The sequence below is a fragment of the Pezoporus flaviventris genome, unplaced genomic scaffold (genome assembly GCF_033815535.1).
Source record: "Pezoporus flaviventris isolate CSIRO_AGI_PZ_B2104156 unplaced genomic scaffold, CSIRO_AGI_Pfla_v1 ptg000073l, whole genome shotgun sequence".
In the NCBI taxonomy this organism is placed as follows: Eukaryota; Metazoa; Chordata; class Aves; order Psittaciformes; family Psittacidae; genus Pezoporus; species Pezoporus flaviventris.
Window position 1 is genome coordinate 5,984,712 of NW_026892621.1, and position 17,242 is coordinate 6,001,953.

The 17,242-nt window shown below is 43.7% G+C and overlaps 1 protein-coding gene across 10 annotated transcripts in view; it reads right to left on the minus strand.

Annotated features, from left to right (window-relative positions):
- The window catches only part of WNK2 (WNK lysine deficient protein kinase 2), a 121,997-nt gene that overhangs the window by 66,216 nt on the left and 38,539 nt on the right, over positions 1-17,242 (minus strand). For all 10 annotated transcript variants that reach the window (XM_061473027.1, XM_061473022.1, XM_061473030.1 and 7 more), the window contains exons 3-5: positions 13,780-13,952; positions 12,570-12,790; positions 8,375-8,532 (exon numbers count right to left, since the gene is read on the minus strand). In XM_061473027.1, the coding sequence (XP_061329011.1) occupies positions 8,375-8,532; positions 12,570-12,790; positions 13,780-13,952 (552 nt within the window). The remainder of the gene's footprint in view (positions 1-8,374; positions 8,533-12,569; positions 12,791-13,779; positions 13,953-17,242) is intronic.

Below are 17,242 nucleotides of genomic sequence, written 5' to 3' on the forward strand. Positions count from 1 at the left end.
CCAATGAAATCCTTTTAAAATTTCACTCTGAAAGAAAAGTCAGTGATGGATCATGCAGTGGCAGATGCGGAAGCTTGAAGTTCTGAAGAGGGGACTTTTGTCTCAGTTGGATAACAAAAATAAAATATGTATTTCAGAAGGTATCTGCGAGCACTTCACTGAATTTAGTCTTGAATAAATGTCATGGGTGAATTTCAACAAGGGCTGGCACCTCTCTGAGAATTTCTGAATATTCCAGCATCAGATTATACTTTTGTCTTCTCATTAATATTCTGCTGCTACTCGAGCCTCAGGTTCAATTTTAAACTTGAATTTATTTATGTCATGTCATCCGGTCCCTTTTTGTTTTGAAACCTAAGAATGAAATATGTAATTCATAAATCTGGGAAAAAAAGACAGAAGAATCGCACAAAGGCTCAGCTTCCCAGTTTTGCCTCAGCAGAGAGCAGCGGAGATCCACACAAACCAGTCTTGTAGGAGCAAACCAAAATGATGTGTGTCTGTGGCTGCCTGGCTGTGACCCACTGAAAAGAATTATTTGCTTAAAGCAAACCTAAATGTTACTTATGAGAGTTCAGATTTGTATATTAGAAAAATGTGTCACAGTGCTAGGAGTGCCTGGGCTTCAATTTGCTCAAAACAAGCAAAGGCACCACAGTGCATCAAGAGCTCAGAACTGGAAATGAAAGAAAACAAAGTACCACCAAAAGACATTTTTAGAATGAGTCCTCTATATACCCTGAAGCTATAGGAACTTACTGTGTTCTCAGATGGGGAGGAGTCTGAAGAACTCTTTGACAATTCAGAATGGAAAGCAACAGGACAAATATCTACATTTTTCAACACTGCAGTTTGCTATAGGAAACCACTGATTTCCATCTCAGTGATACTTAGCAGGAAGAATTTGTAATAAAGACATCTTACTTACAATCTTACTGTTTACTGAAAAATAGTCCACAAATGTCCATCAGTATCAATCTAACAGGGTGTGAGGTGTGAAACACAACACCCCAAACACCAAAAAAAGGCCTCAAAGCAAGCAGCAGAGGCACCTATCACCACACTACCTGAAGAGCTTCCAGCTACCTAGAGGAACATATTGCTCATGGATCTTCACACTCAAGGGAACCTGCCAATTGCTTTTTATAATTGCAGAGTGCTTTCATGGGTATCTTAACACACACTGAACAGATAAGATATAAATAGCATCATGAATGTTACAGTATCTCAATTTAATTTTTTTTTTCCAGAATTCACGAACAATCTTCAGTTACATGGTTCAGCTTGATGCAGGGTTGGATATATTGGGCATTGGTAAAGCAGGTTTGCCTGGAAATGGTCTTTTTGAGAGATACCTGAGAACTGACCCTGAATTCCGACCTTACAAATTGATTCCACAAAAGGAAAAAAAAAGCAACTCCTCCAAACACCATTTTACTTCCAACATCTTTGGAAGGAATACTGACTCCTCTCAGAACATCTATTCTATTAATCTAGTGAACAGCTAAGCTATGAATACATGACTAAAACAAACAAGGGCAAAATATGCACAGTGAACAGAAGTACTTTGCCAAAGTGTGTTCTTCCAATGCCCATATGCTGTCGCATGCTTTTGCTCCTTCCTCTTCAGTAAAATCTCCAAGGCCATCTCACTGTCATGCTGCAACCCTTCCTACCGTGCTGTGCCCTGATGCTTACAGCCCTCCTGACAGCCAAGTGGGTTTATGTGAAAAGCAGGTTTCTACTTGCAAGCATTCATTTATACAAAAGCCATCTGTCTTCCCTGAGCATTCCCAAGGAAATATGGCACCAAAATGCAAAGTATATTAGCTAAGGAATTATCTATGACACTTGAAAACTGTACAGCTGTCTTGTACAGAACAGTAAATTCAACACCACTGTATCTGGAATGCAGGGCCAACTCATTGACAGAAGGTGCATATAGACATTCTCATGCAAATTCTGTAAATGCTATGTAATCCAGAGCAAAAATGAGAGAAGATCAAACAATCTCCTTTTTGATAAATTCTCTGTCTCAACCAGGATAATTTACTCTGAACCCCTCGCCAGCACTTTCTCTCCTCACGTTCCTACTGAAGCGATTACATTCGAAATACATTGCACTCCAGTGTAAGAGTCGAGTTGACAGGCACATACACGACATTGAAGTTTGAACCTTCATGTCGGGGGCAACTCTGTGAAGTTCCTTTTTCAGAGGCCTAAAACCAGTCTCTTGTGATCTTTCCATCAGCAGAGACACTGTATAGGATGCACAGCATATGCCAGGCAAGCCAACTTCACCTGTGACCCATGTCAGTTAGGGATTTTTCTAAAGGCTTTCCTTTCACCTAGAAGGTGCCCTCCTTATCTAGGTACAGTTGACTTTGGACTAAACCACCACCTTCTACCTGAAGGTGGTCTCTAGACTCATGCAATTCCTAGAAAATGAAAAATCTTTCTTCCAAACAAGCTCAAATCATGTTTCCAACTGCAATTCCACCCTCCCACAGGCACTTGGAAGTTAATAAAGTGAAGGTAAAGTTCTCAGTTTTGCCAGACTTTTGCTCCACAACATCCGTCAGTCAGCTCACTGTGTACAATTATAAACTCATCTCTATTTCACTCCAAAAAGGTACTAAATCCTAATGCTAACCTAAGAAGATTATCTGCAGATCTCAGAACATACCTGAAACAAAGTCTGTGCAATGACACTTTTAGCATTATTTGTCCTTTGTTGCTGTGCTACAGCTATAGCATTTGTTCTGTTTGGGTAATACAGAATATAGTCTGCAAATCCTGGGAAAACATTCAATACATTTATATAGCAGAAATGAGATGGAAATTTACAATGCAAAACCAATACAAACATGGGGGTTGTTTTAAAGCACAGGTTCGTGCTGTTGAACCCAGCAAGGTCACCACAAACCCCTGGCAGCTACAGCCAGCCTGCTGTGTATTCTGCAGCACATCAGTAAGAAAACATTGGGCTGGAGCTGCATGGGAAGCTCACAGGCTCCAATGCTTCGTCGCTATTGTCTGCATCAAAATCACTCGGCAGAATGACTGAACACACACACAAAAAGAACTAAGAAAAAACCCCATCCAGTTATGCATGAAAAATGAGATTATGGCATCAGAATGAAGGTCACTGCAAATATGCTGACCAGGAAATCACTTCGAAGTTAACTGCAGAAAACGTGCCTTGGACCTGCTGCTTGAAAAACATGTGTTTGCTATTTATATTGCATATGAATGCTTTCATGTTTACACTCCACAATTCAGGCTGAAAGGGTAGAGAGAGGTGACAAGTCCTACAAGCATGTCTTGTCTGGCAAAGAAATCAGCCCCTCTGTACAGTTAATAATTACTTCCACTTCATCCTGGACATACACTTACACAGATCTAAAAACAAGTGTAGAAAACTTAGGCAGCAATTAAGACATGAGAATATGGCCAGGCAGAATAAAAGATCCCTGACATAAATAACCGTAATAATCTTACACTGCAGACGCACATAATGCATAGTATCTTAAAACAGAACAGTAATGTCTCCGAGGGGTAACATTTCTATTTTCCATACCAATAAGGACCACCAAGGCATGGGACTCAACACCTATGACTTTATTTTTATCTTATGGCCTATTAGCAGGCAAGAGTTAGATAGAACGTTAGAACAGAATAGAAACCATTGGAAAAGGCATTATAATGGCAAAATCAAACTAACACATTGGCTGTGCTGGGCAGGAGTGGGAATGCGCAGCCCAGAGTAACCCAAAGTGAGGTTAGAGGCAGTCTGAAGAATAAGGTGGTTATTGTACCTTCACTAGCAAGCAATTGCTTGCTTGATGCAAACACTAGCAAGCAATTCTAACCCCTTTGCATACTACTGACACCTCCCGTGGTTGCCACCCTGATGCTGAGGCCAAGGCAGGAAAAGTGAATAAATTTAAGTTTTCAAAATACAAGCATCAGCAAATTTATTTTTATATTACATTAGCCCTCAATTTTAAAACACTAAAAATAGTGTTTACATTTCTGGGGCATAAACCCATACTTTTATGAAAAATTAAGTAAATTTCTCACTGACAAGCTGAAATACGTGACAGCCTTCAGGGGCACCACACCACTGATCCCCTCAATTGGAGAAGGTCTGGGCCACCTCTGGCTCTACTGAGAGCCCCCAACCTCATCTAACACTGGAAGACAGCAGTCTAATTCATCCTCCTGGTTTCAGCCTAAGCTCCATTTCTACCCTGTATTTCAGTCTAGTAAAACCCAACACTAGCAGTAGCTGCTGCATTACCAACCCTTAACCCTTCATGGAAAGTGATTTTAAAGTCTTTTCAGCTGTAAGTCATCACAGCCCCAGCTAACAGAGCAGACCTCATGGTCTGGTGATGGCTCAGGACCCACACCCCAAATCACTGTCCCTCCACAGCAGCAGCAACAGCTTCCCTCACCCCTAAGCTGCAGCTCACATGGGTCGTAGTGGGGTCCTTTGCTGTCGCCAGCTCTCCGGCGGATGCAGCTCCTCTAGAGAAGCTGTTGAGCCCAAGCTGGAGGCTCCTTCTGGGACAGGGGATCTCCCTGCTGCTCCTCTTGCACCCTCACTAAGAGGTCCACCCCCTGCTCCTCCTCCCTGTCTGACAATTCATGCAGCTCATGGCATTCACAGGACTTTCTCCCTCCTAACAGGGAGGTGGTTAACTCTTTCCTTGGAAGGACAGCAATACCAGCTTTTCCATCTAAATAATCTAGAATTTAGTGTGAGGTGTCCCTACCCATGGCAGGGGGGGTGGAACCGGATGATCTTAAGGTCCTTTCTAACCCTAACTATTCTGTGATTCTATGAATCTGTGCCTGATGCCATCTGCTTCAGCTTCCCTTGCTAGACAGTTCTGTTAAAAAAATATCCCTTACAAGTAACAAAGCAACCTTTTAACAGCTTCTCCACCATTACTTCTTTATGATAAGCATGATTTTTCGTCTCTAAAATTGCTAGTGTAAGACCAGTTTTACAAAATTTTATAAACTTACCATATAATCCTCAGCTATGTAAAGGTTATTGCCATAGAAAATAAGTCACTCAGGCTTTCATCAGTGTTTAGAAAAATGACTACTTAAGTCTGCAAATTGAAATGTAACATCTAATTAGGAATCCTCTGATTAATCATTATTCTTTGCCATCTTGGATATTGCTTTGATAAATGAGATATAGGAGCCGTGCAAAGTCTGAATTACCAGTATTCCAGATGGCTAAGAGTAACTGTGGGTTGAAAGCTACGCTCCAGGAAGAGATAAAACTACCAGAAACCAGGGTTGCAATCACAGAATCCCAGCCTGGTTTGTGTTGGAAGGGACCTTAAAGCTCATCCAGCTCCAACCCCTGCCACGGGCAGGGACACCTTCCACTGGAGCAGCTTGCTCCAAGCCCCTGTGTCCAACCTGGCCTTGAACACTGCCAGGGATGGGGCAGCCACAGCTTCTCTGGGCACCCTGTGCCAGCGCCTCAGCACCCTCACAGGGAAGAGCTTCTGCCTAAGAGCTCATCTCAGTCTCCCCTCGGGCAGGTTAAAGCCATTCCCCTTGGCCTGTCCCTATAGGCCCTTGTCCAAAGCCCCTCTCCAGGTTTCTTGTAGGTCCCCTTTATCCACTGGGAAAGATCCAGGTTTATCAAGCTACAAATGTCAGCTTGCAACAGGTTACACAAAAATGGACTAAAGCTCTTCAGATGTGTCCTCCTGCTTTCAGAAAGCGATGGCGTCTCTCATTGCCAGCAGGGACATCCTCCTGTGTCCTGTGATACTGACTTCAGCTTTTAAACACAGATTCCCAAGTAATTTACATCCTCCCTCTCCCACCAGATTAGCAGCAGTACAGCCTGTTAGCACAGCCATCTACAAGAGCACCAGCTTCCTGGCATCCCAGTCAGTGGTGGAAAAGACAGATATTGAACAGTACAAACTGGAGCTATAAAAATCAGAATTGCACATCAGCCCATCATCTGGCACATGCAAGTGTTTGGGTGTTTGATCTCTGTACTGAGTGTGAGCAATTAGTGTACAACAAAATTCATAACACAATTTTGACCTCGAGCGGTGTTTGCTGACTGTGGGATTTCACAGAACCCCATTAGTACTAGCCTGACCCTATGAACCTCTTGAAAGAGGCAAGTGGTCTCAAGAACCTTTCAAAATCAAGCAGTTATTATTATGTTTCATTTGAGAAGACTATGGGTCATAACAAGCAGTTGGATAAGAGGAATACTAATTTTGGGACCACACTTTTGGAGACTCAGAGATGGATCCATTCACTGTATCTCCTGTTCAAGCCTAACTACTCTTCCTACCTCATAGGTCAAAGAAATAAAAGCAATGTTATCTGTAGCTACTCTTCACAAGTTTTAGTGCAGCTTTCTTCCCCTCTTCCCATCCCGAGTGTGCTGACTGCATCTTTTGGTGATGCACAAGGGTCAAACCACACAGCTCACTCTCTTCTTTTGTGGATGGAAGATGGAAGGACGTACCTGGGACAATCTTCAACAAACTAGCCTTTTTAACATAATCTATCCTGAAAAGAACCTCCTGTAACTCTTGGTTTCACTTAACCAAGGAGAGCAGAATATAACTACAGCTGCCAAAGCCTTTAGCAAGTCTCATTTCTCTGCAGTCAGTGATTTGCATGTTACAGAGTCAAGAGTTTCTTCAAGCATTCACAGCACAGCTCATGTAGACAAACAGATTTATCATCTGGGAGTAAGAACGAGGGACAGGGTATTTTGTTCAGTGTAAAGATTATTTTAGATTGACTTCTCTAGCCTAACCTCACCTGAAAATGCAGCAAAACCACTTCTATGGTTCCTCTCCTGTTTACCAGACTTTGCAGAGTTCCAAAATGCAGATACAAAGCTCCTCTGGCTGACTGCAAAACTAAGTATTGCTAAATTCTCCCTTTTATATCTTCAGATATTTTCTTACGTGTACATATAGATGGAATATATGCTGGAAATCTGAATCAAACATCCTCCACCATATAAACAAGTATTTTGGCTGTAACATAAAAGGAAGTCCTGGGAAACTTGATCAAATCTGAAAATTCCTTGTTTAGGAGGGAAGACTAGAGCAAAGATTTTTTCCCTGCTCATTCTTCAACAGTTACATGTATTTTCAGCTGATGGGAGATTAAATCAGCAACTAAGACAACTGAAAATACTTTATGCTACAGCAGTATAAACTACAGGATCCAGTTGTGGAACTGCAAACTTACACATGAACCTACAGCAGGCTTGTGCAACCCTGAGCTCAGACACCTCAACTTCTACAACACACCATACATTCGACAGGACTGACACCTCATTCACATAGTATCCCAGAATCATAGAATAGTTAGGGTTGGAAGGGACCTTAAAGCTCATTAAGTTCCAACCCCCCTGCCATGGGCAGGGACACCTTCCACTAGAGCAGCTTGCTCCAAAGCCTGATCCAACCTGGCCTTGAACACTGCCAGGGATGGAGCATTCAAAGCTTCCCTGGGCAACCCATTCCAGTGCCTCACCACCCTTACAGGAAAGAATTTCCTCCTTAGATCCAATCTAAACTTCCCCTCTTTAACTTTTAACCCGTTACACCTTGTCCTGTCACTAGAGTCCCTAATGAAGAGTCCCTCCCCAGCATCCCTATAGGCCCCCTTCAGACACTGGAAGGGGGCTATGAGTTCTCCACGCAGCTTCTCTTCTCCAGGCTGAACAGCCCCAACTTTCTCAGCCTGTCTTCATACAGGAGGTGTTCCAGTCCCCTGATCATCCTCGTGGCCTCCTCTGGACTTGTTCCAACAGTTCCATGTCCTTTTTATGTTGATGACACCAGAACTGCACACAATGCTCCAGGTGAGGTCTCACAAGAGCAGAGCAGAGGGGCAGGATCACCTCCTTTGACCTGCTGGTCACGCTCCTTTTAATGCAGCCCAGGATACGGTTGCTTTCTGGGCTGCGAGCGCACACTGAAGCCGGCTCATGTTCATTTTCTCATCAACCAACACCCCCAAGTCCTTCTCCGCAGGGCTGCTCTGAATCTCTTCTCTGCCCAACCTGTAGCTGTGCCTGGGATTGCTCCCACCCACGTGTAGGACCTTGCACTTGGCATGGTTAAACTCCATGAGGTTGGCATCAGCCCAGCTCACAAGTGTGTCGAGGTCCCTCTGGATGGCATTCCTTCCCTCCAGCGTATCAACCCAACCACACAGCTTGGTGTCATCGGCAAACTTGCTGAGGGTGCACTCAATCCCACTGCCCACGTCACCAACACAGATGCTGAACAAGATCGGTCCCAGCCATCACGCTACAAAATTCCAGCACAAATGAAGGAAGTTTACTCACACAGGTGACTTTCCGGTAAATTTGAGCAGCATTCTGGCATTCTGAGTAAGGGTATTCTGAGGTAGCCATTTCCAACATGCACATTCCAAAAGCATAGACATCCACAGATTCATCGTAGTGTTCCTCATACATTTCCGGGGCCATGAATTCTGGTGTACCTACACAGACACGAGCAAAAAGAATGTAAATTGTAAGAATGTAATTAAAAGAATGTTAAAAGAATTAAAAGAGAGTAAGTTCTAAATAGCTTTAACCACAACCTTTTTCACCTATAAGAAGTGTGCCCATTATAGCTATGTACAGGTGCATGTGTAATTATTTCAAAAGGGGGAAGTAACCAGCTCAGACACTGTCCAGGGAAGAAACCCAAAGTCAGCACACATACTTTACTTACATACCCATGGCTCGCTGGCAATCACAGAATAGTTTGGGTTGGAAGGGACCTTCAAAGCTCATCTATGCAATGAGCAGGAGCATCATGAATAATACAAGGGGAAAGAGGAGAGAAGAGAAAAACAAAAAAGGGGGTGGTAGTTTGGAGGAAGTTTCAAAATTTCAAAACCAGAACAGCAGAATGAGGTGCAGCACATTGCCTGACCACAGTGCAAGCCATGAAACAGTTTCTTTTCTGTGTGGAGATCAGGAAAATACAGGAGAATAGAAAGGAGAACCTTCACTCTTGGTTTTCTCAATGCAAATTTGCATTTTTTTCCCTCCAGAGATACGTAGCAACCACCCAGCAGACAGACAGCTCTTTGGAAGCAAGTAGCATCACAAATCACCTACAAAGTCATGCACAAAACATTAAACCTAATTCCGTCACTGGTTTAGTGGGACAAATCAATGAGGCTACTCACAGGACATGGTCCTACTCAACGGGATTAAAGTGTCAGAAGTCTAATTCAACTGATTAAATATTAAGCGAGGCAGTGTATTTCCTGCTTTATAACTTAGAGCACTGTGTACAGTTTTGATGTCGTCAGACATGGAATTCTTGGAGCAAGCCCAGAGGAGGCCACGAGAATGATCAGGGGCTGGAGCATCTCCCATACAAAGACAGGCTGAGAACACTGTGGCTGTTCAGCCTGGAGAAGAGAAGCTGCATGGAGAACCTGGAGCAGCTTCCAGTGTCTGAAGGGGCTACAAGGATACTAGGGAGAGACTCTTCGTCAGGGACTGTAGTGACAGGACAAGGGAGAATGGTTCTACACTTAGGGAGGTTTAGGCTGGATATAAGGAAGAAGTTATTCCCTGTGAGGGTGCTGAGGCGCTGGCACAGGGTGCCCAGAGAAGCTGTGGCTGCCCCATCCCTGGCAGTGTTCAAGGCCAGGCTGGACACAGGGGCTTGGAGCAAGCTGCTCTAGTGGAAGGGGTCCCTGCCCGTGGCAGGGAGTCGGGACTGGTTGAGCTTTAAGGTCGCTTCCAACCCAAACCATCCTGTGATTCTAGGATTCTATAAGTGGAAGTTGCAGCTTTATGAGAAGCAGCAACTTACACCTGCCACATCTGCACAGCAAGCTACTCTGAAAAGTGTGGTCTTATACAGCAAAAGGGAAAAAAACTACCACTTGCATAATTTATTCCAGGAACTGCATCTGGTGATGTAATTTATGCTTAGGAGTCAAGACTAATTTATTTCCTTTTTACGTTTAGAAAAGATGAAGGAAGAGAGATTAATGCTTGTATGCTGCCAGGGAGGATCAGGAAGCCATACACACTGGGATGTCAAAAGGAGCATGAGAGGTCTGGGACCACATGAAAGACTCAGACAAACCGTGCCTGTCCAGCCCAGCAGCAGCCCCCAGGACCCAAACTGCCTCCCATCACCATGCAGCAGCCTGAGACCCTTCCTTTTTTGTGATGACATGTCTTCATCAGCAGATAAAGCACAGCTGTCATTGAAGTAACATATACCAGGAGAAAATAGTTCTCTTATGTTTGGGGACATGACGTAAGGATTTTTTTCAATGTCAACACGAACAGTGTCTCTCAGAAACAGGGTATGTCAGTAAAAACTCTGCTTTTGCATGTTTTCTTGGCCTAATTCACCAAATAGCGCAAACATTCCTGAAAAATTAATTTTACAAAATTTGGGATCAGTCTCTCTCATTGTTTATGATCCTTCCACCTCCAAGACACCTGTACCTTCAGCTTTTGTAAATCAGCAGGACCCATGAGGTGGAAAGCTCAGCGTAGTGCCTGCTCTTTGGGGTCTTTGTGACAGCAGCGGTGGCTGCTGCTCTGCAATAGTTAACAACTGCCACAGAGGGGTTTGGAGCTGCTACCTCGATTTAGAAGGAACAAGACTCAGAGGCAGGAGAGAATCTCATGAATTAGGGAGCATCTAAAGCAAATCCAAAAGTGCCAGCAAAAGCCTAAGAAGCAAGTGAAATTCTTGACACCATGCCAAAAGAGCATGAAAATGTCATTTTCCCCCCATCCCTAAGGGCTGGGAAGGAATACATACAAGTACATTTCAACAAAACAGACCACCTAAATGTAAAGTTGCCCAGTATCCAATTCAGCTCCTCTTGGCAGAAGAGTTTTGCCCTGTCTCGCCTCCCTGCAGAGATACACTGCAAGGTCAGATGAGCATCAACGATGGCACGAATGCAGCAAGGGAAAAACTGGACCTCGGCCATGCTGACTTCATTCCATTCAAGCCGATAAAAAAAATCAGATACTAATATTTCTTTAAAGCTGCTACATTTACCGAGGAGGCAGAATCACTTATGTGATCAGTGTTTCCAAGCCCTCCTAATTCTTTCCTTGGAGCAGCCCTACTCATGAAAAAGGTAGGCTTAGTTATATTACCAAAACAAACGCGGACACCTTGCCAGCAACCTGCAGCCCTTTTCAGTATTGAGCTTCTTTTAGATATGAGCATGCTTTGGTGGTGTTGTGGTAACAACTGATTTTACAAAAGCCTGTATTGGTACTACTGATACTATGCCATTGTGTCCTGTGGACAACTGTTCTACTGCAAAAAAGCATGTGAAGAAATACTGACCCTCAACAGCAAATTATTAGAAGTTAAAAACTAGAGATCTGCCAATTACTGAAAGTTAAATTTAACAGCTACAAACCAACATCTTTTCACTAAAATCCACAAGGCTGAGCACACCTACAGCTGCCAAGCACATACCCAAGATTTCTACCATTCCAACTTCCAACAGCACTGGGCTCCCTAAGCATTAAGGTTGATACTTTAGTACAAATAACTGCAAAGAATTATAATCTCTGAAAATTTGAGATGCTAAAATAACTATTTAAGCAGCTACTGCTTGAAAGATACATAGAAAGGGAACACTAACTGTCACTATCAGTTTGCTAACTCTAATTACCTAGAATGTAATTTCCATTTATACTGTAAGTTCAAATACAACTACATGTGTGATAACTTCCCTCACTTTCAGCATCCTCTCTGAAGAATTTGCAGCTTCCTAAAACCATCACCAACAGACCTGAACAAAGGGAATCTGCTATGGAAATCTGGGTAAAAAAAAAACACATAAAAATCACAACACGGAATGTTTGAGAATTCAGGACATTACACTGACACAGAAAATGCTACGTGTAACTTTTGCAAGGAAACAACGTCCTTGGACAGTCATTCAGGAAACATCCTGGCAGTTCAAGCGAGCCCGAGTTCTAATACTCCTCACACGGGCACCTCCTGAGGGCATCATCTATTGTATATCCTAGTGGAAATCTCTTTTAATTTTGTACCTGCTGATTTGACATTGTTTCAGCAGCACTCTGCCAGGATGGCATCGAGGCAGGGACAAGCTCTGCAGGTGCCTGCAGCCTGTTCTGCTGATGCCCCAGTAAATGGGATAAGGTGTTCCAGCCAGACCAGCTCCCCTGCAGCCACTCTGCAAAGGAGAAGCCTGGCTCTGCAGTAGGATATGTAGATACCAAGTAATATTTCAATTAAAGAAAACAAACAACAACAACAAAACAAGAAGTGTTTTACCATTGTGACACAGAAGGAAGGAAAAGAGCAAGTCATAGTCATGATGCCATTTCCTACTCAGATTTTCATAGTGGTATAAAGTGAATAGCCACAAAAACACTTTAATCCATTCTACTAACCTACATGCGAAAAACACACTAGTGTAAAACATGAAAGAAAGGTATTAAAAAAACAACCACCACACCAAGAGCAGGAAGCCAAGGAGAACAGGAGAATTACCTATGACACTTTTGGCAAATGAAGCTCTCTTGAGGGTTGCGAGACCCAAGTCTCCTATTTTCACAGATCCAGTGGGCCCAGTAATAAAGATATTGTCACATTTTAAGTCTCTGTGAATGATTGGTGGAGTTCTTGTGTGCAAGAAGAGAAGACCCTTCAGGATCTGCCGGCACCAACTACGCAGGACTTTTGGTTTCATCACTTTAAATCTTTTCAGGTACCTAGAGCACAAACATACACAGAAGTGAGCATAAAGAAAATGAAGCGTTATTAGAGATTCTAGGGAGTTCAACAGCTGAAACTCCATTCCAGAGAAAAGCCCTTATTAGAGGCCATAATAGCAGCTCAGAAATATCACAAAATTGAAAGAAATAGATCTTTTCAATGGAGGAATTAAAGCATTCATTTTCAGGGAGGAAGATAATAAGCATTTTTGGTGCAAATACAACCAAATATTTGCAAGTCTAATAAGTACAGCAATTCACTTCACACAGAGAACAGCTTTACAATATGTTTCCTATATTTAAAACAGAAGAATACTGAAGTTTAATTTTAACCACAAGGTTTTGACCACTGGACCATGCACCCGCATTTTTTCCATATACCTAAAACGTCGATTGGAAGGGTGTATTTTGGAAAGCTGTAGAACCTGCTAATGCACTGGCAGAGTAGCACACTGGGTATATGCAGTGACGAATCCTGCTCCCATTGGGGATGAAAATCTGTTCCAGAATTCATGCCAACTGTTTTATACCACCTTAACAGGACTGTCAGTACCACAAGCTATTAATTAATATGGTTTAGTAGATAACCTGGAGCACCTTCTGCTTCCAAGAGAGGTTCTACCATTCAAGTGCTATTCTAGCCGAATTTTCTGACAAAACATGCAAATACAAGCACAACAGCAAACACAAAAACACACTCTGACAAATTAAAGCATCACAGGCAGAAGATGAAACACATGAGCAAACAGCTTCTAGTTGCATAACTGAGAGAGTAAAGCAGGGAAAGAGAGATGGAGGCCAAAATTCTTCCTGTCAAATCAATGCAGTTCAACTGCAGGGACAAATGACAGACACTAGAGAACAGCTCCATTTATTAATTTTTTTTTCTTTTACCTAGAGATGCCTTTTTCGGAATATGAAAGTAGGGTTTTTCTAAAAATTCCCATTGCTATTCTTAGCCTCCTCACCAGGAGTGCAGGACTTACGTCTTCAGTGTTCCAGAGGTCATCAATTCGGTAACCAGCACGATGCACCTTTTGCCTTTTACACAGGATTCCCAGAAGTCATAAAATCTCACAATGTTTGGATGCTGTAGACCTTTCAACATTTCTGCTTCCTCTTTAAATCTCTGCCTCTCTACTTTTGTGAGCTTTCTGTCCTATAATCCAAAATAAGACATTATTAGTAGCAAACAGACGAAAATAAAGGCACTGCATTGCTAGGGTGTTGAGAATTTTAGATTTGCTTTATGCTTTATGTTTTTTATGAACCCAGGACAGCAGCGAGTATGAACTAGGGCACTCGCCTTAAATCCAGTGTCAAGATGACAAAGGCTTGCCTCTGAACAAAGAGATGCCTGTGTTACATGACAGCATTAATATTTCAGGCAACATAAACACACCCATGGCTCGATGGATCCACACAGAGCTATTTGCTTCTTGTTTTGGTTTTGTAAGGCCCATGATCTAAGAAGTTAACACACAGGATTACATTCTAGGTAGGAATGTCCTCTCTGCTGTGATGGCTCAGCACCCTCCACAATGGCTCCCTGGAAGCTGTGGCAGTGACCACGGGTCAGGTCCTCAGGAACCACACAGGCTGCAAAGCCCATCCCACTTCCAAATTACACCACCACCCTTCTCCAAACAAACAAGCACATACATTTTCTTATTTGTTTGCTGTTCTGCCCAATCATACAGACTTTGCTTTAAAGTCAACTAAGGAAGGATTTAAAACTGTCTTGCAGCCAGGTGCTGCACACAGGATGCACGGAAATACTTAAGAGATCGGAAACGTGAGGAATGTTATGTTTTACTGCTCTGGTTTTCCTAGAGAAATGGAGGAGCATTTACCATGAACTCGAGGCTGCAACGTGACCCTGCAAGGAGCACACAGGGCCCGTCTCCTCCTCCCCACAGGTCAGCAGAAGGCTGCTGGGCTGCCTGGACCTCACAGGCAGCATGAGACCCCTACCCCAAGCGGGTTAGATGCAAACTGTAACCTCTTTAGATGATGTAAAAGCAAAACGGGAGCGTCACCAAAAACCACAGCATCACTGCCTGGTTTGTCTGCCCTGGACGGTTGGGTTGGGAGCACTACCCTGACCTAGAAATGGAGCTTTTTCATTCTTTAAAAGGCACAATTGTGTAACTGTTCTTACTTACAGAAGCAAAGGCTCACAAATCAGGAAGATCAATTAGTTCAGATTTTAACCTCAGACATTTTCCTTTTCTCTGTTCACTCAGGCATGCTTATAAGAGCATTTACATGGTGATTTAAACTGGCACCCAGCTGATTTGTAACCAACACGTAGAGGGATCAGACCACTGCCGTTTTGACAGCCGGTCCTCATCTGCAGTCACAAAGAACTTGGTACAGGAATGACAATTTCCATGCCCACAAACAAGTTTTATACAAAGACCTCGCAAAAGGTTACAATGAGGATACTTGGGCTTTCCTTGGAAGACAGAAAACCCGCTTCCCCACTGGTATGTGTGCATGAAAGTAGCTTTTCCATTTTCCACCGCAGATGCTGAGGAGGTTCTCACAGTTTTCTGTACATTCTATGGAGCAGAATGAGAGCAAACGTTGCCCTGAGCAACAGCAGCCATCCGGGCTGGCACAGGGGGTGTCCCTTGGAGACTGATGCCTGGGTCCCCAGGAGCACCCTGCAGCACTACCAGGGATGGGCAGGCAGCTGCATGGCAAACCCCAACAGCCAAGAGCAAGGCAGGATTTCTGCTGCTCTGTGGCAACTGCAGTTTTTCTAAGTGAAAAAAACCCAAAAGCAGGCTAAAAAGCACTGACAGAAGAGCCTGAGCATTGCTTCCAAACCTATCACTTCTTCCCCTACTGCTGACTTTCCCCTGAATTTAAATCCTGTAAAATAGAATACTGCTATTCTAAATACATTTTGCTATACAAAATGCTGTAGAATAGACACACTGCTATTAAGGGCTATTAAGGAGGAAAAGGAGCAAGTTCGTGTGTGAGACAGGAGGAGCAGCATGGGCCAGCAGAGAAAGGAAAAGGTGGCAACATGGATACAGCAGATCTTAAAAACACTTCTAGTTCCCACACCTGGACCCTCCTTTTTAGATTTCTGAGCACTGTGAGAAATGTTCCACTGCTGCTTTGAGGGCCACTTCTGAAAATCTCCTTCAGATGCTGCAAACAAACCCATGCAGAATATTCTACACATGACAAGCACCGGGCGTTTTGGGCTGCTGTCTGAATTTGAAGTACTAAGGTGGAAAGCAGGGCAACAGAGTGATTCTGGAAAACTAATGTGTGTTTCATCTAGAACTACGGTAGAAAGAATCTGGATTTCTTTTTCATCATAATGATAACTGCATATCCATCTCAGGAGAAAGCCTGGGTCCAATACTACCACTGGAGAGAGGAGGCAGGGGCAGGGAGGATGCACAGGCAGGGCTTGGGGCCCTGACATGTTCCCCACCTCAGCAGGGGTCTCAGCACTGTCAAGGCTCTATCAACCTTCTCTAAATTCCTCCAGGCTGAGCCTGACATATGAGTTGGTGGCCAAAGCACAAGGTCCTTCTGAAAGGGCTTAACAGTTGAAGGGTTCTGCTCTGAAGCAGCAAAACCACTCATTTCAGTGCATGACTCATTCAGAGTTTAATCCTAACCCAAGAAAACCTTCACCAGGGTCACAGACACTCTCCACTATATAATCCACACAAGTGAAGTGGCCTTAGGCTGAAGGTAAGGGCGCAAGCCTGAAACAACATTAGGACATCAAATTTTAAGATAGAGAACAAGAAAATGGAAATGTCGCACCAAAGCAAGCTAATCACAGAATCCCAGCCTGGTTTGTGTTGGAAGGGACCTTAAAGCTCCTCCAGCTCCAACCCCTGCCACAGGCAGGGACCCCTTCCACTAGAGCAGCTTGTTCCAAGCCCCTGTGTCCAACCTGGCCTTGAACACTGCCAGGGATGGGGCAGCCACAGCTTCTCTGGGCACCCTGTGCCAGCGCCTCAGCACCCTCACAGGGAAGAGCTTCTGCCCAAGAGCTCATCAAAACCTACCCTGCACTAATGCACTTGTCCATTTTACTGGATTTAAGGCATCACTTTGCATAACCTACACTTATCAGCATCTGGGGGAATGATGTTTACAACACCGTACAGCTGAACAAGGAGGCTAAGGGATGTTGCATGCCACACGACAGCTTCACAAGTGCAACTGCAGCATCATGCTGAGCTGACAAACAAGCCGTTCCTCAGTCTGCTCCACTGCATTTATGGCATTACTGCAATTCTGAGCTTTCTCGAGGCACAACACCTGAACCTTCTCACCGTGGTCTGGGAGATACCAAGTCTGCAGATACCTGCATGCTTCCTCTCATTTTAAGGCACTCACACTTCTTGGCTCTTTCCCTCCTTGCTAGGACACCAAGTCTTGGCTCAGGAGGCAACACTGTAATTC